This window comes from Teleopsis dalmanni, chromosome 1 (assembly GCF_002237135.1).
Source record: "Teleopsis dalmanni isolate 2A chromosome 1, ASM223713v2, whole genome shotgun sequence".
NCBI lineage: Eukaryota > Metazoa > Arthropoda > Insecta > Diptera > Diopsidae > Teleopsis > Teleopsis dalmanni.
Window position 1 is genome coordinate 118,622,121 of NC_051846.1, and position 22,082 is coordinate 118,644,202.

The following is a 22,082-nucleotide window of genomic DNA, read 5'->3' on the forward strand; positions in this document are numbered from 1 at the left end:
GACCAGTCGGTTTGCGCTAAGTTGGTGAACTCAATGGGTCGCCGATGTTCAGAAGTCCTAAAAAATGGTGGCTCGACAACGAAATATTAGTCTCAGGAATATTTTCACGCTATAAAATATACATCTGAAAGACTAAATTCAATTTCAAAAGTATTCTAGTGCTAAGTTCTTATTTTTTTTTCCAAGGGCAATGAAGAAAGCCCATTTTTTTCTTATTATTCTATCAAACCTGTGCATATTTTTTTTTGAATTGTTAAATTTGAAAGTAATGTTTCGAAAAAACCATACATTTGAGATTAATATTGAATAATTAAAAAAATTAGTAATAAAAACACAACATTTTTCTTCGTTCTTATTATTTCTTCCACCAATGTATATGTATTCTTTTTATTGACAATGTTCGAGTGTTTTATATAAATAAATATCATAAAAAAGCATTTAAAAATATCTTTTAATATAAATAATCATATTACCACAAAGGTACTATAATGTTTTTAAAATGGATCAAATATGTAACACAAGTTATAACTATTATAACAAACTGAACAACTCTATTCTTTTGCTTATTTTACTTATCTAAATCTCTTAAAAAGCTTTGCATATATGTTGAATTAGTTTTAAGAATTGATAATTATAAAATAAAGTTAGCCCACTACTATACCTGCTTTACACAATGGACTTGCCAATAACACCTAAAAGTAAAATTGCAACATTTGCATATGATACTGCTAATTTGGCGATTGCTAACTCCGTTGAAGTATCAATAGCCAAAATACAAACAGCTACAGATTCGTTAGACAATTGCACAAAAAGATGGCGTATCAAACTGAATTCTGGTAAATATGTTCATGTGGATTTTACAAATAAAAAAATACAGTACTTTCCTATTTCGATTCAAGGTACTCAGATACCATATACCAACACTGCAAAATATCATAGTATAACGTTGGACGCAAAACTTCGATGGAAGGAACACATAAAAAAGAAACGAGACGAGCTTGATACGAAGTTGCGAAAAATGGAATGACTGATTTGCCGCAAATCCACACTATCTATGCAAATCGTATCTACGTATGGCGTTGAACTATGGGGAAGCGTTAGCCAAAGTAACGTCGAAATAATCCAACGTTTCCAGAACAAGGTTCTACGGAATATTTTAAAAGCGCAATGGTACATTGGGAACAGCGATATACACCGCGATCTAAAATTGTCCACAGTCGCTGAAGAAATAAAAAAGAAAGCAACAAGACACAAACTGAGGTTGCAATAACATGTTAACACATAAGCTGATAACATCATAACCTCGTATATCAACAAAGACGACTAAAATGGCGTAAATTAAATCACGTTGTTTTTGTGACTTTCTTACTGGTATAAAAAAGTATAAAATAGTCATTCCGGAGTAGTTCACTTGTTTTTTTTTACGGCAAAATGTCCCTTCTCATGTGCATGATAATTATGTTCTCATAATTATTTCACGCTGCATACTCTTAGGTACAACAATAAGTTCTTGGTCGTTTCTCAGCTTATACAACAATTCTCCTTTCTTAAAATAATCGTTGTATGAAGATTTTTCTTGTAGAATATCCGATATCGTTTTCAGGTCTTCGTCTTGCATCTATGCTCTCCGTATTTTAGAAAGAATATTATCGTCATCTATGCACATAACAGCGTAGCGGCTTAAAGCATCAACATACTTCATTCGCGAACCAACACGATGCTGAACTTCGTAATCGTACTCCTCTAAGAACAATATCCAACGGGCTACTCTCATGCACAAGTATTTCTTTCCCAATGTCATCGCATGTTTAGTACCGGTTTTTCGCTTAAGATGGTCATCAACGTATTAAATGCAGTAATCTGTTCATCTTTAATTTCAAATTTCACATTTTATTTCCTATGATCTTAGTTTGTCTTTAAATTCATTAAGGTCTTTGCACCATATAGTATCATTTTATTTACATAACCGTCTCTAATTCCATCTATTATATACTGAATAAGCGTTTCGTCTTCGATATTGCCTCGAGATGCGATATCTTTCATTTGATAAAAATATTCAAACACATTTTCATCTTTTTTTATTTTGCGAGCACTAAGTTGTCATGCAATTGTGCGCTATTTGTTTTTGTTCTAAACTCATTTAACAGGGCGTGTTTCAAAGCACACCACGAATTTAAACCTCTTTCGCTCAAAATAAAAAGTTTACCAATGCCTCTAAGATATTTTTTTGCAAACACTAGTTTTTGAAACCCATCCCAACACATCAGTGCAGCTTGTTCCTCGAATTCTTCAATCCACCTTTCTACCGAAATTATATTTGTTCCATCAAATGGTCTAATTGAGTCCTCTATATCGCGAAAGTTCATTGCGAATTTTGATGCTTCTCTTTGTAAATATTTTGTACGTGTGTACGCTGCTGCTTTATTATTATCATCCACTTCAAACATTTTATTGCCAATATCGTCACGGGATTTTTCAAACTCACGTTCATCGCCTCTGAAAGTGCGTTTACTGTCGTCATCTTCACCGTCATCATCGACTTCTTCATCTCCTTCTTCGTCATTACATTTAACGTCGTTTGCGTTTTCGGACAACAAAAAAATTTTTACGTAGATTTCGAAATATGTGCAGTTGTACATCTTAAACACTATAACTTATATTTAGTACAATATAAATTGAAACCAAATCACGTTCAGTCTAATTATTTTTAATATATTCGCATTTACTAGCATACGTCTTGTCATTTTCGTCGTAATCGAATCCAGAAAATTCTCTCAATCTCTTTCGATTATTTCTATCACCTTATTCTTGATATATAAATTTGTGCAAAGCTATTATTATGTTTTTGCTGCTACTGCGCAGGCTGCCGCTTACGAAGTCATTTAAGCAAGTCATTGTGTAGACTGAATTTCACAATTGCCGGAAATTCAAATCCCGGTTGAGCCCCCAATTTGTAGGATTCCTTTTTATTAAAATCTTAAATATGTTTATGGTTATATTAATTTATTAATACAAAGTTAATTAATTAAATTGAAAAAATATAAGTGAAAAATTGTTTATTTGTCCGCGCACACTGTCGTTACTTCACACGTCTTTTTCTGCGCTACTCGTTTGCTTCTTCTTTTCTACTTCTACTTCGTTTGCTGGCGTTGCCAGATCTGCACCCCACATATATATATATATATAGATACAGTGACTCCATCGCATAATCAGACAAGCATTTGTTCGATATAAATGTGCTCTAAACTTTAAAAAAAATCCTAAAAATATGATTTTTTTTTGCTTTAATCAATACTTAACATACTTATCTATCTAAATTATAAAAAAAAACAAAACATTTCTCATAATAACTATTAATTTAAAGTAAAAAACAGCACCAACACAATTTTTTGGGCAACACATAATCGGACAAACTGAAGCAGCAATGCTAAAAATACTGTTATTTTACAAATATGCACTTCAAAACTACAGTAATGAATATCACAACAATGTTTCTTACATTAAGATAAATATAAATTATAAAATTGTAACATAAATTAGTATTAAAATGACACCAAATGGAAAGTAATCTACTGTCGAAATTAGGCAATTAATGTTTAAATTGAATTTCGAAGGTAAAACCGTTAGAGAAATTGCCAATTCAGTTGAAATAAGTCAATCTACTATTCAAGACATTATTAAGAGGTCCCATTATGAGTTTAGGCTGGCCAATAAGAAAAGAGCAGCTTAAGGCACTATAGTAAATGATCGAGAAAAGCGTTCGATATTGAAAGAAATAAAGAAAAATCCTTTCAAAACCGCAAAAGACCTTAAATTATCATTAAAACCCCGCCCTGGGAAAGATATATGCTTAAATACTATTCGCAATACATTACATAAATTCGATAACCACGGAAGAATTGCCAAAAAGAAGCCGTTTATAAGTATTAAAAATAAAAACAAAAGAATAAAATATGCTAAGGAATATTTACTAAAAACAGAAGGCTTTTGGAATCAAGTAAATTGATGGTAAATCATCTTAAACACATTTTCATTGATAATATTCATTTTTTTAAGGTTTTGTTCACTGATAAAAGTAAATTTAATCTGAATAGATCTGATGGTAAGATGTTTGTATGGCGTAAACCAAATGCAGAATTCAATCATCACAACACAAAAACCACTATAAAACATGCAGGAGACTCTGTTATGGTTTGGGGTTGTATGTCAAGTGCGGGAGTGTCTAATTTGCATTTTATAGATAGTAAAATGGGCAAATCTGAATACCTCGACATTCTGAAACAGAATATAAAGCAAAGTGCAGAGAAATTGAGTATCGCAGAAAATTTTAATTTTTATCAGGACAACGATCCCAAGCATACGTCAAGCGTAGCAAAGCTTTGGTTGACCCATAACTGCCCCAAACTCATAGACGCACCTGCATAGAGCCCAGACCTTAATGTAATTGAGCATCTTTGGGAGGAATTAGCTAGGAGAGTGTACCAAAAAAAAATTTAACACAATAGTACAGCTAAAGGAGGCTTTACTCGAAGCATGGTACTCTATTGAGCCAGAAGTGTGCCAAAAATTGGTAAAATCAGTTCCAAATCGTATTCAGGCCGTTCTGAATAACAAAGGATATGCAACAAAATATTAAATGCCTCATTTCTGCATTTTTAACATGGATGTTTGATTTTGTCCGATTATACGTTGAGCCCAAAAAATTGTGTTGATTCTGTTTTTTACTTTAATATAATAGTTATTATGAGAAATGTTTTGTTTTTTTTTATAATTTAGATAGATAAGTATGTTAAGTATTAAAGCAAAAAAAAATCATATTTTTAGGATTTTTTTTAAAGTTTAGAGCACATTTATATCGAACAAATGCTTGTCCGATTATGCGATGGAGTCACTGTATATATATATATATATATATATATATATAGGTAAATAGATATGCTAATTTATATTTGGTTTTTTTTTTGAAGAGGCATAAGTTGTTGCATTGTCATCTAGCATCTGGTATCATTTTTAGTTTGCTTTGCGTAAATTAAATCACGTTGTTTTTGCGACTTACTGCAATTTGTGCTCCGCTATTTTGCTGTTCTTTGCGACGCTTTGTTTTCGCTGCTTTCTTGTTTTTGCGACTTACTGCAATTTGTGCTCCGCTATTTTGCTGTTCTTTGCGACGCTTTGTTTTCGCTGCTTTCTTGCTGTAGTTTGCGCTGCGCTGTTTTTGTTGCTATCTTTGCTGTCGACTGCGACACTTTGCTGCTTCGTTATTTCTTGTTGGTTAGGTTTTTTACAGCATTTACGTAAAATTTGTGTAGTTAAAATTTTCTCTTCCGATAATTTGAAAAACATGAGTTAATTAGAAGCTCTTATGAAACAGCGAAAAGCTATTGAGGGTTCATTGACCCGTATCCATAAAATAATTAAACAAACCTTAACCAAGATCGAATTGGAATGTAGGCTGTTGCTACTAGAAGCCTATTTTAAACAAGGGTTATTGATTCAAACCGAAATCGAAAAAGTGAGAACGATAATGGGTGGTCAGAAATTGAGGACCTATGCATCAGTACAAATTTCAAAATAATCGAGATGATGGGATATAATGACAAAAGTCCCAATGGAAATTCATCTGTTTCTATATAAGCCCCTCGCAGCAGTAAATTGTCGAGTTTAAACTTACCAAAATTCAGAGGGCAATATTCTGAATATAAAAGCTTTATATCAACTTTCATACAATTAGTAGACAGCGACGAGACATTTTCAAAAATTAAAAAACTCAACCACTTACTCGGCTGCTTAGAATCGCAAACGAAGGATACAATCCATTTATTTCAGGTCACAGGGAAAACTATCCGAAAGCATTACAACGACTGAAGGAACGGCAATTCAACGTTAATCTTTCTTGAACATATTGCTAACTTGTGTGACTTACAAGAAATGCGCAATCCGTTAGCAATGCATTTGCGTAGTTTGGTACATAATGCCTCTGCAATTTATAGTTCTCTTCGTTCGCTTGGCAGCACAGATGACATTTGCAACGCTTTATGATCCACTTAAACATGAACTTAAGATGTTTACCAACTTGGAACGATTTTTGTAATTTGTTGGAAAGAAGGTGTCAATTTTTAGAATCAGTTAACCCGGATACAGTACAGAATACAAGACCAAAGACCATTGGCTAAGTGGTTGCAAACGATTTGTCGAAATAGATGTCGCGAAGATTTGATACTGTTAAAAAACTGTGTATTTGTATAAACAGTTTATCAGAAGGACACATCGTCTTCTGTGTCCATCAAAGAATTCAATATGCAACAAATTGCATCACACACTTTTACATCGCTCAGATACCTGTAGAAAAAAACATGGTAAGTTCCACGTCCAATTGATTTGAATCAGCATCAATCAATGCATATATTAAAACTGTAGCACACAAGGTCATTTTGGCAACAGCAATTATTCTGATAAGCGACTCGTTGGGTGCATATAAAGTAGGAAGAGCATTGCTAGATTCATGTTCACAGGTGAACTTAATGACTGATTCCTTCGTTAATATGCTGAGCCTACAGAAGAAAAAGACATCAGTGAAGGTCGTCGGTGTTGGGTATACGTCTTCGCAATTAAAGTACGAGACGCAAACGACAATTCGATCGATATTTAATGATTCAGAATTTGATTTGAACTTTCTTATTTCAAATCGTTTGTCTGGGTTTCAACCTGAGTCAGCATGAGATATTCGCTCTTAGCAGTCGAAAATTAATTTAGCTCACGAACACTTTCATGAATCTCAATCCATTGACAGATAATCCAATTCGCGTGTTTCAGTAACGTGTTTCAGAATACAGTAACCTACGGTTTTTCAGCATCACCTTTCTTGGCGATAAGGAGTCTTCAATATATTGCGGAAAAATGGGAAACCTAATATCCATTGGGTTCACATGTGCTGAAACACCATTTCTACGTCGACGATATGTTGACAGGAGCTGATGACTTCAATGAACTACAAAAAACAATATTACGTCAATATTAAGAGAGGCTGGTATCGAAATTGCAAAAATATAATCGAATCATCAATCATTCATCATCAATAATAATGAATTGAAAGGTTTAAATTTACATTAACCAAAAATTACTAGTACGCTTGGTATAAAATGTGATCCAAATCACGACCAGTTTCTATTTTCGTAAATTCCGAGCAACACATACACGTCATCAACCAAACTCTCATTTTTGCCGATCTCATCGTATATCTTCGATCCGAGGGGATTGACTGCTCCCATAATAATTAAGTCATGCATGTTATTGCAAGATTTATGGATTATGAAGATAGATTGGGACACAGTCGTTTCATAACAAATTAGAATTAAATCGAAGATTTCATCATTGACCTAAATAATTTGAAATCAATCAAAATATCTCGATATGTATTACAAACAGATATCATCAACATGCAACTAAATGGATTTTGTGATGCTTCAATTCGAGTATACGGATGCTGTTTTTATGTGCGGGTTTGTAATCAAAAAGGACATATTTCATTAAACTTATTGACGGCACAAAGTCGGGTGGCTCCGGTCAAGAAAAAAACTTTACCTTAATTAGAACATGTTCCGACTAAAAATAACCCCGCTGACGTAATATCACGAGGATTACTGAATTAGTGAAATCCAACTGGTTATCAGGGTCAGCATTTCTAAATCTAGAGTATGAGGAATGGCCAGACTCATGTATAAGCAGTACTCAATATTAACGAGAAGTAGATGGTGCAATTCGAAAAACAGTTATGATATGTGAAACACTCACAAATCAGGTGCTACAATTCTTAGATCGTACCAGCTCTTATTTTAAGGTTCTTCGTGTTGTTGGTTGGTTGCTTCGTGTGCGTAGCCGAGTAAAGCAGAAAGGTCCTGGTCATCAACATAATTTCACTAATGATGAGTTACGACGTTCTTTACATTGCATCATCTGGATCATTCACAGCGAACATTTCTCTAATGAAATTCATTGTATAAATAACAACGTTGAAATTAAGATTTCGTTAAAAACTCTTATTCTCTTTACTCAAAATGTGGATGGATTTCCATTGTTTGATGTTGATGGACGTCTTATGCATGCGAATATGTCAGAAGAAAAAAACACCCCTTTTAACTACCAAGACATTGTCATTTCGTTGAGACTTTGGCCGGGCATCATCATATTGAAAAATAACAATGCTGGTTCTAAGGCATTAATAGTGATTTTACGATAACGATATTGGATCGTTAATGCCAGAGGGTTAACTAGGAAAATCGTGCATAATTGTATCAGCTGCATACGTTATAAACCAAAATTGTTAAGCCAGATCATGGGAGATTTGCCTGCGTCCCGTGTGACTCCGGGCAAACCATTTGAAAAATGCGGAATTGATTTTAGTGGTCCTATTTCTACTTATTTAAAAATTCGAGGAAAACAGCCCTATAAATGTTATATAGCAATTTTCGTTTGTTTCACAATTAAAGCCCCAGTAAATGCATTTATTGCAGCGTTGAAAAGATTTATTGGTCGCAAATGACTTTCTGCAGAAATTTATTGTGATAATGCTTTCGTAGAAATCGAAGCACCTGTATCGTGGGATGCGAATGAGATCGAAGCTTTGACAGCAGGACATTTTTTGATTGCGTGTTCGTTGAACTGCATCAGTGAACCAAACATTAATCAAAATTCAGAAGTGTCACACCTCGAACGATGGCGATGCATTAGTGCAGTGAAACAACAATTTTGGAGCAGGTGGTCGAAGGAGTACCTCAATAAACTGATCCAGCGCAATCGATTGACTAAGGTCAGCAACAATTTACAGACTGAGATACTTGTTTTGATTCATGAAGACAACATGCCATCAATGGCATGTTGTTTCAGTGATAAAAACCATCCAGGATAAGGGTGGTAAAGTTCGTGTTGCTGATATCCAGACAAAAAAGGGAATTGTTCGCCACCCAGCTCGAAAACTCGCTATTCTATGTAATCCTTGAAAAACGACGACGGAATGTTCACATGCATAATTGAATTATTAAATAAAAATAAATCGACTTTTAATCAGCAAACGTGTCTTAGGAGTTATTAAATCAATAATAAACTAAACAGTAAGAGAAGTACTAAACTCCATCTCTCTTAGCCCAGGTGAAACCGTGTTTTGCCGGCATGAGTCTGCTTTGTAGGCTGCTACCCTTTATGTTTCAGATAGCAGCTTTGCCAGTTGTGTCAGAAATCTATTCTAGATTGTTATATTGCTAACCTAATATTTAAAGTTCGAAGTTCTGTTCCACCACCGTTTGCTGTAATATGTTCTGTGTGGCGCTGCAGTAATTGAGGTTTAGCTCGACGATTTTCATTTCCCTTCTCCTTTTATCGTCTTTATATGTTCTGGACAGCAGGCCCATGTCCGCATTTTTACAAGTATTCCTACGATCTATTTGTTCTTTGCAGTTGTGAGCTAAGTGGCTGTAGCCCCAGCATTTCACACATCGTAAGATGCAATGTCGAATTTTGCAAAATATAAATTCTATTCTTAGCGTACTAGTGGTTAATATTTAGTCAACGTCCACTACAGGTACGTTTATGTATGCAGTTTGTATGCATTGGTAAGCTTTGTTCATACGAACTGCTGTTTCTTCAGTACCATATTGTCCTTGTATGGCTTCGCAAACTTGTGCTGCGGTTGTGACTTTGTCCCGAATTTGTATTGTGGACATATGTGTTTTCGTTGCCACTTTAGCTGTTTCCTGAAGTACAACTTCTATTGCGGATTGAAACTGAGCACTATTCTCGGGTATACTTTAGAATTCTAGCATCAACTTATTTTTTTTTTGCCATTCTACGTATGTCTTTAAACTTCCACCAAGTGGTTTCAATGCTTCGTCACCTTTTTTCTTTGGTATATCTGCATATGAAACAATTGTTGCTGCAGATATGATCAGCACATCTAGTTTGGGCCGAGTTTTGTGGGTCTACATTCTTTTTCTTCGGTTTGACTTTTGTCCATATTGATTGTTCTTCTTTTGCATCAGTACATGTTTTCTTTTTGCCACTTTAGCTTGCTCATCATGCTTTTCTATTGCATAAAGCGCGTAGTGAACTTTAATGATTTCAATTGCATCTCTCATTGGTTGACGGATAAAGCGCCTCTTTCCACCATTTTCTTTAATCATGATCTTATCTGCTCTCCTAATTTGCAGAGGGTTGTCTGATTTTGCACAGTAGATTCTCAGTACTATTTTTTGCATCTGATTTATTCGACTCTGTAGTGTGCATACACATATTATAAATACTTACCGTAGCTTACTTTATACCAACATTCCATTCTCATACTTACTTGCAATAATTGTGCTACGGCAATTTGACACCGCGCGAATAGCGTGGGAGCATACGCTTAGTAAGCGAATATGCTTATGCACACTCTATATAATATACTTTTATTTACATAAGTCTCATATGCATGCGCTGCGGCTCTATGCACATGTAATAGTATACATTCTATGTGCATGCGCTGCGACGTTTTGTACATAGAAGCAATGCAGTCTTTTAGTTGTGCATCCAATTAATATTTCTTTGCCAAGGTCCGAAGCGGCTGGTTTTTGTTATCCGACACAGCTTACATGTCGGGCGAGTAAGCTCACATCACCACTTTCAATTTTCTAATCACAATAAACCAGTTAATAAACCGGAGAAAATTTCTGGGTTTCCCAGTGTGCCGCGGCAAGCAATGGTAATCAAAATCGGTACTTACTTCCAATATGCCATAATCAGGATCTTACTGTGCACTGTGTTACTGTGTTTGAACCTTGAAATCCTAATTATTATGCATAGTTTGTTTTGGCATGCATTCTTCCTCTTTCATGCCTGACATGGTTTTTTTGTTAAACAAGAAAAGACTTCATCATTGTTGCTACTATTACTGTACGCTTAAGACACTACACACGCCTGTATCCTTCGATTGTACACAGCTGTTTAACAACTCTTTGCGCACTTGGATGTCGCTTCCTGCCATTTAGGTAGGGTGAACACTTATTTAGAGCCGGGTTACTCGGCTCAGCTCAGGACCTTTTTAGGGAGTTTGTGACCTTTTAAGCCACACCCTTTGACGCCTGGCTGGATTTAAGTCGCCTCTTACGACAGTCATGTCTTATCGCGGGAATATTCTAACCCTTGTTCCGCAGGGAAGGATTTGTTTAAAGTGTTTTTATGCACCTGAGCACAGTTTTTTTATCAGCTTTATAATTGAGTCTGATGTCACTAGGACTTTATAGAATATAAAGCATTTCCAAGAAAAAGTGTTTTTGTCGGTTGTTTTCTTGGTGTAACACGCTTACATTTTCTAAGTTCGGCTCGTGCTTTGATGTAATGCAATGTAAAGCTAATGCTATTTTGCACTCAATATTATTTTTATACTTCACGCGTTTAAGTTCAATTATACGCGTCTTTAATTTGGTTTGTGTTGTATCAACATATACATGGTTGCATATATTGGATCCATCGCCTTTACATTTGATTTTATAAACCACATTGTGTTTATCCATAGTGCCAATATTCGATTTGATGTTTGAGTATAGCGTCTTCATTGTTTCGTGTGTAGATATATTATTTTATATTGTTATTTGTCATATATATTATAGGTTGCAATTTGTTCCGAAAGTTGATGAAGATACACTACACTTTTTTTAGCTTTGAGTATTTTGATTAAGTTGAGTTCTTTTTAGTTCCAACCCTTTTGATGTTATTTCTTACCTCCTCATGGTAAATTGTTTGGTTTAACTCTAATGCTCTTTTAGTAATTTTATTGGCAGTATTCATTATTACATGGTTGGAATATTTCGAAGTGAAGTTTATAATTCGTGCAGACGCTGTTAGTTTTTCTTATCATTTTGTCATTACACACGATTATTGATACTTGATACTTTTATGGAAGTATTTATACTTTTATGGAAGTCATTAATTATATCTGTTCTTACAAAAATTTTATCATTTATGTAAATTGTCTGATTTCATTCCATTTTGTATCTAGAAGTTTCAGAGCTGTATACAGGGTATGCTAGGAAATAGAGATACGACATCAATTAATATCATTTTTCCCATAATCAATAAATATGTATTGTTGATTTTATGTTTAAAATCAAGTGCGTCTTGTATATTATAGTTTGATTTTTTGGTTAGTAATCATGAATTGGGACAGTTTGAACGTGAATTAATAGATAAGCAAATAGGTCTAAATGGCATATTTCCTTGTGGATTTTAAGTAATCCATATAGTCTTGAGTGCTTTTGCCGTATTAGTTGTCAAATAAGTTTTCTCTTTTTTGTTTAAAATTTTTTTTTTTTTATTCCATTAATATTACAACTATCATAGACATCTAATAATACTTTTAACAAGTGAAGTTTGGAAGTTTGAGTCATCTTAAATTATCATTTAAGATAACATGTTAATGATAATTTCAACACATTTCATACAATTTCAATACATTTTATACAATTTCAATACATAACTTTTTTTTTGTTTAAAGAAAAGAATTCAACTTAATTTAATACTTAATACTTAAGTAGTTTGGAAGTGTGCATTTTAGATCTTTTTTGTACCCTAGTTTCAAGGCAGGAAGTCTTCTCATTTTTTAAGTGCTGCAGCAGTTTAGTTAAGTGGTTAGCACTGCTTTTTTGAATTGTTTCACGTATAGTGGAGATATTTAAGACTTTGTGAATATCGTCGTTTCTGATGTACCATCTAGCATCTGCCATCGTTCGCAGGATTTTTCATTGCAACCTTTGAATAGTATTTATATTAGTCTTGCAGGTGGTTACCCATATTTCAATTACATATTTCCGAATCGGAACATAACTGTTTTGTAAATTAGTAGTTCGTTATCTATTGACAGACTGGAATTTTTACCTAGAAGCCAATATAGATCTGCAAATCTTCGATGAGCTTCCTTTTTCTTCTGAATTATGTGCACCATTCAAGTTAGCTTTTGGTCTAATAGCATGCCCAAGTATTTGGCTTTCTTGCAGATTGGTATATCAATCTCAACAATTTTCAGTTTCTATTCTTCAAATTTCCTGTTGGTGAAAATAACTTGGACAGTTCTTTTCGGAATTTATCTTAATTCCCCAGGTGTCAGACCAATGTATCACTTCGTTTAGATGATTTTGGAAGTTTGCAGTTGCTTTTGTGATGTCATGGTTCGTTAATAAAAGTCCAGTGTCCTCAGCAAACGTTACAGTTAGTATTTTTCCCCTTTTTGTCTTAAGAATACCTGCAGTGTATAGTGGATACAGTATCGGGCCTTATACACTCCATTGAGGGACACCGGATTCTATTTTTATTATGTGGGATGTGTCGTTTTGATATTGCACAAAGAAGTATCTATCTATAAATTAGCTCTTCAGTAGTAAATAAAAATCGGCCGGCAACATTCTTGATAGTTTATAAAGCAATCCTTCGTGCCAGACGCTGTCGAATGCTTTAACTACGTCTAAAAACACACCCACAGTGATCTTCTTAGAGTCTATATTCATTGCAATTTTGCTAGCCACCCCACGAATTTGCTGAATTGTAGAATGCTTTTTACGAAATCCAAAATGGTGACTTGCCAATAGGTTGTTTTCTTGTATTATTGACTCCAGTCAGGAGAAAAGAAGATTTTCGAATAGTGTAGGTAAGATGGTTAATAAGCTGATTTGTCTGTAGGAGTTGACAATTGAAGCATTTTTGTTTGGTTTAGGTATTGCTACAACCATCGCTACTTTCCAAACAGAAGGGAAAGTCTTTTTGCTAATCACGCAGTTAAAGATGTTTCTGATGTAAATGATAGCTATTACAAGCAATTCTAGAAGGAATTTATCAGTTATCTCATCAAAGCCTGGTGATTTTTTTGGGTTAATATTAACAGCCACGTTGTTTTTTATTTCAGCAATTGATATTATTTTAATTTTACCATTCTTCTGGGTCAGGATCTTGGGTAGTGCATGGTTTGAATCATTTTTCGGGTTGGTAAATATGTTCCTAAAATACTCAGCGAGAACAGTTGCTTTTTCTTGATTTGTACGCGTACGTTTTATTTTCTTTTTTGGAGTATGGAGTATGGCACGAGAACTATACTTTATCGCTTTCCATAAGGAGTAATTTATAACTTTGGTAGCACTCAATCTTGAGATAAAATTTGACATATTTTTTTGCCTTTCGGCCTCTAATAATTTTTTTAGCTCTTTTATTAATTTGTTTAACTTTGTCTGCTTTTGAAAAGCTCTGGTTACTTGCCAGTTCTTTCTCAACACTCTTTTTTGTTCTATTTTATGTTTGATGTGGTTCGAGACAGGTACTACATTTTTGGTTTTAGTTATTGGTGTATATGAAGATGCTGCAAATAATAGTAGTGTATTTTAATTGATTATTGCATTATTTATTTCCTCTTTTGTTCTTAAAGGTACATTAATAACTCAGCTCACGATATATATCCCAACACGTCTTGTAAGTATTATTGTTCGCATTGTTCATATGAAGAGTTGTGCTGTAGACTAGTACTATCAGGGAGTGGTCAGAGGACAAGTCAATGCTGGAATGTATGGAAACGTTATTAAAATTTATGTTTTTGCTTATAAAGAAGTCAATCAAATCAGTCCAGTAGGTTGATTCACCAGTATTTATAAATTTTGCTTTATATTCACTCAATGCAGTGTACATATTATTGTCCTCTGCGTTTGTTAACCGTGATCCCCATAACGAATTTTTTGCGTTGAAATCCCCTCCGACTATGAATTTTTGACCAAGAGATTTGAGGAAATTTAAATACGTTTCTTTGGTATTTGAGAACTTTGGAGAACAATAAACAGCAGCTAACTTTAATAGACCATGAGAATCTTCAATTATTATTGTGCTCACTTGTATTTGTTCTGTATATGATTTGTTCTATGATTTTCTGATTCTGGGCTAACTATTCAGTTTTTTGTAAGGATGGCAGTTCCACCGTGTGCTTTTCCGTCGGGATGGATAGTTTGAAAAATTGTGTAATTGTCTATTTTAACATAGCTTTTTTCAGTTAAATGCTTTTGTGAGGTTAATAGTATTTCAATCGAATTTGAGTACAGAAAATTTTTCATTTCATTAACATGTTTACTGAGACCGTTTGCATTCCATGCTACTATTTTCAAGTCATTATATTTATCCATTGATTTTTGTAACCAACGCTGTTAAAATGTTCGTCATTCCTGACATTTGTGTTTTTAATGTCTCATCATTTCCTTTAACTCTGCGATCCTGAGTTGTTAGAGTTTGATTCAGCCGGTGTTTGGCGTGTAACTTGGGTATATGATAACTTCTGTGGAAGATTGGCGTTCGTGTTTTGTATGGTTGCATTGTTTATTGTGTTAGAAGATTGTTGGCAGCTAGTTTGGACGGGTGTTACTTTTTCTCTCAGGATAGGATATCGTTTGATTTTAAATGATTTGTATACCTCACATCGCTTGTAATTGGCTCTATGCTTTTCTCCGCATAAAGCACAGCTGATGTTTTCGGTATTTCCTTTCGTTAGACAACTGTCGGTTTTATGATTTCCTGCACATTTAACACAAACTAGTAACTAAGTGAAAAAATTTTTTGTTTGCCCATATTTTTGACAATTAGAACAGTTGAGGTGTAACTTTTTGTGGGCGAGGTGGCTCAAATTGAATTTTGCAGTGAAGCAAATACTGGATTGAGTAAATTTCCTTATTATTTATATTTTGTTTCAATTTTATAGAGAATAAATTTAATGGTTTCTTAGTTCGTGGCTGTAATATGTTTAAGATATTTATAATTTCATGACCACTTTCATGAAGGTTTTTTAATTTCATTTGTATTAACAGGGTAGTATGCCACCGAAGAAGACCTTAAAACTTCGTTCTTTCTTTGGTTTATAGGTGTAGTATTCAGTATTTTTTTCTTTTAGTAGTTTTATTAGGCTAGTGTAATGAATTGAGTCAAATCATTTTTTGACTTCATTTTTTGATAGAACTTTTATATTTACAATTTTCTAGTAAGTTTAGTGCATTTATTAAACTGCTAAATTGTTGGACTTTTTGGACATAAATTAGAATAGGCTTGGATTTTTTTGTATCTTATTTTTTATGTGTGGTTGTTCTCGTATTTGTCTCCTGTGAGTCTGTTCATTGAGTATTTCGTCGTCGTCTTTAAGAAGTTCAAATCTGTTTGTACTTGGGTTGCTTAGCCAATACTCTTGTAATGTTGTTTGTGCACTGCATCGATTTTTATTTTTATGTTTTTTGTTACTATTTTTTTCAATCGAAAGTTTGAGAGGTGATTGATTATCTCGGTTTCGTTTTAATTTTTGTTAATCTGCATTTGAGTGAAGATGAAAGTGGAACGTATTTTAATGCAAATGAGGTTGGCAATGTGATGCAACGGTGCAGTAAAATTATAAACAAATCTACATTTATATTTATTTATTATTGATTTTATTTATTTATTATTTATTTTATGTACTTATTTATTTAACATGTCGTTATTATTTATTCCTTTGTTTGAAGTAATGTTTTAACTATAACTATAATTAAAATTATTACTTTATTTATTTACGTTTTATTATTATTGAAAAAGTGTTGTTTGATAATTTATTAAAATCAAATAATTTGAAATGAATATATATAAATTAAGTTGAATACATTTATTTAAATAAAACAGAACAATACATAAGGCACCAGGCTCTCCAACATAAACGTTTATAAAAAAACCATTTTTATCGCAAACTGCCTGCAAGATTAAGCCATAGTCATGCTTTCTTTTGAAATAAGCCTATTTGCTATGGTGAGGTGCATTTATTTTAACATGTGTGCTGTCTATGCAACCAATCACGAACGGAAATTTTTTCGTAGATTCCACTTTTGCACTATAAGCAAGTGAGTATTTAATAAATTAGTGTCCAATTGATATAAGCTAAACACTAGTCCTTTCAATTATCCTCCATACAGAAGCTTTTGATATGCCAAAACAAATACCAAATTTTGGAAAAGTATTTATATATACCATATACCATATATATATGCCATATACCACAAAAATATATAAAATTCCTTCATTGCTCTCGTCCAAATGTGATCATCACTATTATTTTGCATTTGCTGATTGGAATTTATTAACAAATCTATTAAAATATGAAACATAATTAATATATAGCAATTGTATTTTTTATGCCCAAATACTAATCAAATAATCTTTAACGGAAAAATTATTGAACGCTTCCACAAAACTTCCACTATATCCATGCTGATGCACTTCATCCCTTGAGCTTAATACACTTGAACTAGTATTTGAAAAGGGAATGGAAGAGTCAGTTTCGCTCGATGATTCTAATAATATCTGCAATTTTTGTTTATTTACTATAAAATTAAATTTAAGATTTAAAGTAAATACTAAATAAAAACTTACATTTAATACTTCAGACATTTCAACAGATTTTTTTTTCTATTTTTTAGATTTTTTGTATTCAAAATTTTCGCATTTATTTTTTTAATGCCAAAATTATTCACACAAATCAAAAAATTTTGTACACCAACCCAAATGGTATAATTCATGAGTTGCCAATTATTTTCATACGTGATCCGTATCGTTTCAGCAAAGATAATCCAGATCATTGAGCGGATCATGTTTGCTGATACGCAGCTATTATTGGGTAAGAAGAAGTTGACGTTTCTGTCGTTGTTGTTGTAGTTGATGATGAAGTTGATGTTGTTGTTGTTGTTGTAGTGGTCATTTAAATAAATGTATTCAACTTAATTTATATATATTCATTTCAAATTATTTGATTTTAATAAATTATCAAACAACACTTTTTCAATAATAGTAAAACGTAAATAAATAAAATAATAATTTTAATTATAGTTATAGTTAAAACATAACTTCAAACAAAGAAATAAATAATAACGACATGTTAAATAAATAAGTACATAAAATAAATAATAAATAAATAAAATCAATAATAAATAAATATAAATGTAGATTTGTTTATAATTTTACTGCACCGTTGCATCACATTGCCAACCTCATTTGCATTAAAATACGTTCCACTTTTATCTTTTACATACATTCCACATTGAACCAGAAAGTGAACCAGATCACCCCATTGTTTTTGTTTTGCATGTAAAATTGAGCAGATCATGTTTGCTGAAACGCAGCTAATATCACATCACATAAACAAAATGTGTATTGTAACAAATAATATATGATAAATAAATATATAAATTAATAAATCAGTCAATTGGAATCAGTTTAATTTGCTTAATCATGTAATATATATTCAGTAAATTCTTAATTTTTATTGATTTTTTCATATGAATTTTACAGTATTTTAATTTATTGTGTTCATTATGTACAAAACTTACATAGAAGTGAATTTTTTAATTAAATAAAAAAAAATGTTTGAAAAATCTGTTAATAGGGAAGGATGTGCGCGCATTCGCTCTAAATGATGCGTATTATTAGTTTACATACATTACTGTATGATCAGTAACTAAAATTCTATTGATGAGGTTGGGTGCATGCGCATTCGTTATTAGATTTATATGAGTTTTTTAAGTAGAAATATTTTTATATAAAATTTAATAAAAAAGTATTTTATAATTATTGAAAATTTCTAATTTTATATCATATTTATAAAATATATTTATATTTAAGAATATTAGCTAAGTTTAAAAGAAGTACAAGTTGTTCACATAATTTATTATTGTTATGAAATGAAAGAGGCTTAATTATTCACCAAAATTAATGCAAGAATTAAACGAGATATATTCCGTAAATTTTTAGTTTATCTTTTTAATGAATATTATAAAAATTTTACATAATATAAACTTTAAAAAAATATTTGTATTATTTTGTATTACTTATGTGTAGAATATATAAATATTTTCTTCAGATTTTATAAATGACATAAACATATAAATTTATTACGGTTCATGATATGATCCGTGATGTCACTCACAGACGCTTATGCCGCTTCAAACCTAATGACCTTTTGAGGCGTTTCAACCAGCAAGGAGATGACTAGTTCGTATCTATATGCTCACCCTAGATAGACTTAGATAAATTTACTTGTAATAAAAAAAACCTCTTGTTAGTCAATATGACTAGTTGTTGTAAATTTAAACTCTTCATTTTGTTTAAATATAAATAATAAAAAAAAAAAAAAAAAAAAAAAAAAAAAAAATTATATGATCATGATCATGTAGCGCTTTATTTGAAATGACACATTTTAGTAAAAATAAATAATGGCCTAAGTAAAGATCACTTCCAATTTCAGATAGCTTACAAAAGTTTACGATTATAATACACCAAGCTACAATTAAAACCACAACCAGCTTCTTTTAAGGCTTTTCTAGAATTAAATTGAAAAAGTTCAACAGAAGCTAACCAAACCCAGCCAATTACGCTGGAATTTGCATTTTTAATATAAGTGTGGTGCAAGTTATCTTTAGTGCACTCAAAAGTGTATAAACAGAATACGTTACTTTGTGCGTATGACAAATTTCTAAACACAAACTGTGATATTGCGCTTTGCCTTGTATTTGGTTTAATAGAAAGTAAGACAAAACTTAAGTTGACAACTATGTGGAATAAATCGTGATAATACAGGTTTGTGAGTATTTATTAAAATAATATAGGCAATATAGTTTCACGAAATGATTAAAAATTTTTAAAAATTCGCTATAAATAGCCAAAAAAACAAAGCATTTAGCTTAAGAAATGTTTCTTCATTTAAATCAACATCAACACTAAAACTAATATTTTGCAGAAATGAAGTTTGTGGTGAACAAAATGATTCGGTATACTACCAAAAAGTATTTTTCAATAACGTATCATTGTAACTAAACATAAAACTTTTGTTTATTATTTCTTATTAGATTTTTAACATATTTAACAAACACAAATTAACACATAAGAAAACTTTATTAAATTTAAAAAAAATGTATTTTAAATACACAATTAATAAATTATTGTTTTATTACCTTCTTTCGTTGTTTTTAGGAAATTCATATATTCCCTTAAATAAATTGCATTCCATTATGCAATTCGTACCATCTTCAAATATTAATAACTGTGATAATATGTTGATTGTAATTGACAAATATAATTAGTTTTTACAAATAAAACTTATTACTACCTTTTACAACTTGCTTTGATTGATGGCGTATTTCTCCTGTCAAAAAATCTTTACAAAACCCAATTTTCACTCTTCAATAGCTCTTTCAGAGTAAAAAAAATTGAAGACCGTCCGTTCTGTTCGGGGTGGAACTTTTCACTTGTGGTGGGTCAACTTGCAACAACAAAACAACTTGCTTGGTCTAATAGTAGTGTGGCGAACTCGCCACACACACACTGCAGCGCCCTCTGTGTGTGAGTGCACACGCACTCGCACCATCTGTGGGCAAAAGGAACATTTTTCAATGAGCAGCTAACTTCAATAACTGGCGACTGGCTTCCTTCTTCTTCCTATTTTGCACGTTTTAGTAACACAACGTTTTTATCGTTTTATAAACATTTGTTATATTTATTTAAAATAAAGTGTGTGGCAACGAAGCCACATAATTGGTGACCCCGACGCAAATTAAACACATAATTGGAAGCAGCGCAAGTTATTCATTTATTTCATAAAGTCAAAACAAACTTGCACAATGTTGGGTGACGCAATGCTGAACAAAGAAGCAGAAATGTCTAATGCCGACAAAGAAACAACAGCAAAGTCAGAAGCAGCAGACACGAATTTCACAACAGTAAAAAACGATATTGATGCAGTAAAGTTAACGAATTTGCCTTCATTTTTGCAAACTGACCCGGAGTTATGGTTTACTCAAGTGGACGGATTACTACACATTAATCGCATCACCTCTGATCTATCCAAATTCTACACGGTAATCACAGCACTAGACGGCGAAACGCTTCGTCAAGTTTCAGACATAGCAAAAAATCCGCCAGCTACGGGCAAATATGAAACGTTGAAAAATGAATTAATTTCACGATTTGGGGAGTCGCGTCAGAAACAATTGATTAAATTGCTAACGGATTTAGACGTGCCTAACAAGCGTCCAACGCAGTTGCTTCGAGAGATGAGAGATCTGGCAGCGTCAAATATGTCTGAAGACGCCTTGTCAGCACTTTGGTTGCAGCGATTGCCTAGTAACATTGGTTGCATCTTATCTGCGTGCAGCTCCAAGGATGTTAATCAAATGGCCGAATTGGCAGATAGAATAACTGACAATATGCCCACTCCTCATTATGTTATGGCTACCGCATCTGCAATTAACCGACGCAGTAACACAGAGGAATCAACATTGGAGGCGCGTGTGACAGCGTTAGAAATATCTCTGCAACAAGTGGTAAGTAAACTAAGTGAAATAGCAATAGAGCTCAGACGACCAGCAAACTCACAGGGGCGAAGCAGGACTCGCAGTTCTAGCAGAACTCAGTTTAAAAGTCAGCGTGAAGATCGAAAAGTCTGTTATTATCACATTAAATTTGGAACAACTGCAACAAAATGCTTAAAACCATGCGTGTTCGGCTGCCAAATAACTAATATCAAACAGAAGGAAAACTAAAATCGTTGTCGTCCACAAGTGCAGTAAACGACAACGTCCGGGAACACTGCACTGAAGAAGCTCGTTTACATGTAATTGATCGTATTTCAAATATGAAGTTTCTAGTTGACACCGGATCGGCCGTATCCATTATTCCTTTAACAGCAATCACAGTGAAACGCAACCTAGTGCCAGATGATCTAAAATTATTCGCAGCAAATAATTCATTTATTAAAACGTACGGTACTAAGAGACTTAGCATCAATCTTGGTTTACGACGCAATTTCAATTGGAACTTCATTATAGCAGACGTCAAATGTCCAATCTTGGGCGCAGATTTTCTGGCGAAATATGGTCTAATTCCAGACATAAAATCAAGACGGTTATTAGACCCGCTTACTACATTGTCGTCATCTGGTGCAGTTGAAACCACATCGATACATTCGGTATACACATTAGATCCAAACTCAAAATTCTTTACAATCGTTAACAAATACATTGATTTGTGCAGTG

General features: G+C 32.9%; 1 protein-coding gene across 2 annotated transcripts in view; it reads left to right on the forward strand.

Annotated features, from left to right (window-relative positions):
- LOC119668008 (40S ribosomal protein S12, mitochondrial) overlaps nt 1-22,082 on the forward strand; it is a 56,075-nt gene that overhangs the window by 24,963 nt on the left and 9,030 nt on the right. Inside the window, exon 1 of one of the 2 annotated variants that reach the window (XM_038077370.1) lies at nt 17,522-17,674. The exons of the other annotated variant lie outside the window; for it this stretch is intronic. Within the exon in view, the coding sequence (XP_037933298.1) occupies nt 17,575-17,674 (100 nt within the window). The 5' untranslated portion in view covers nt 17,522-17,574. Of the gene's footprint in view, nt 1-17,521; nt 17,675-22,082 lie in introns of those variants that run through there. 2 annotated transcript variants of the gene reach the window in all.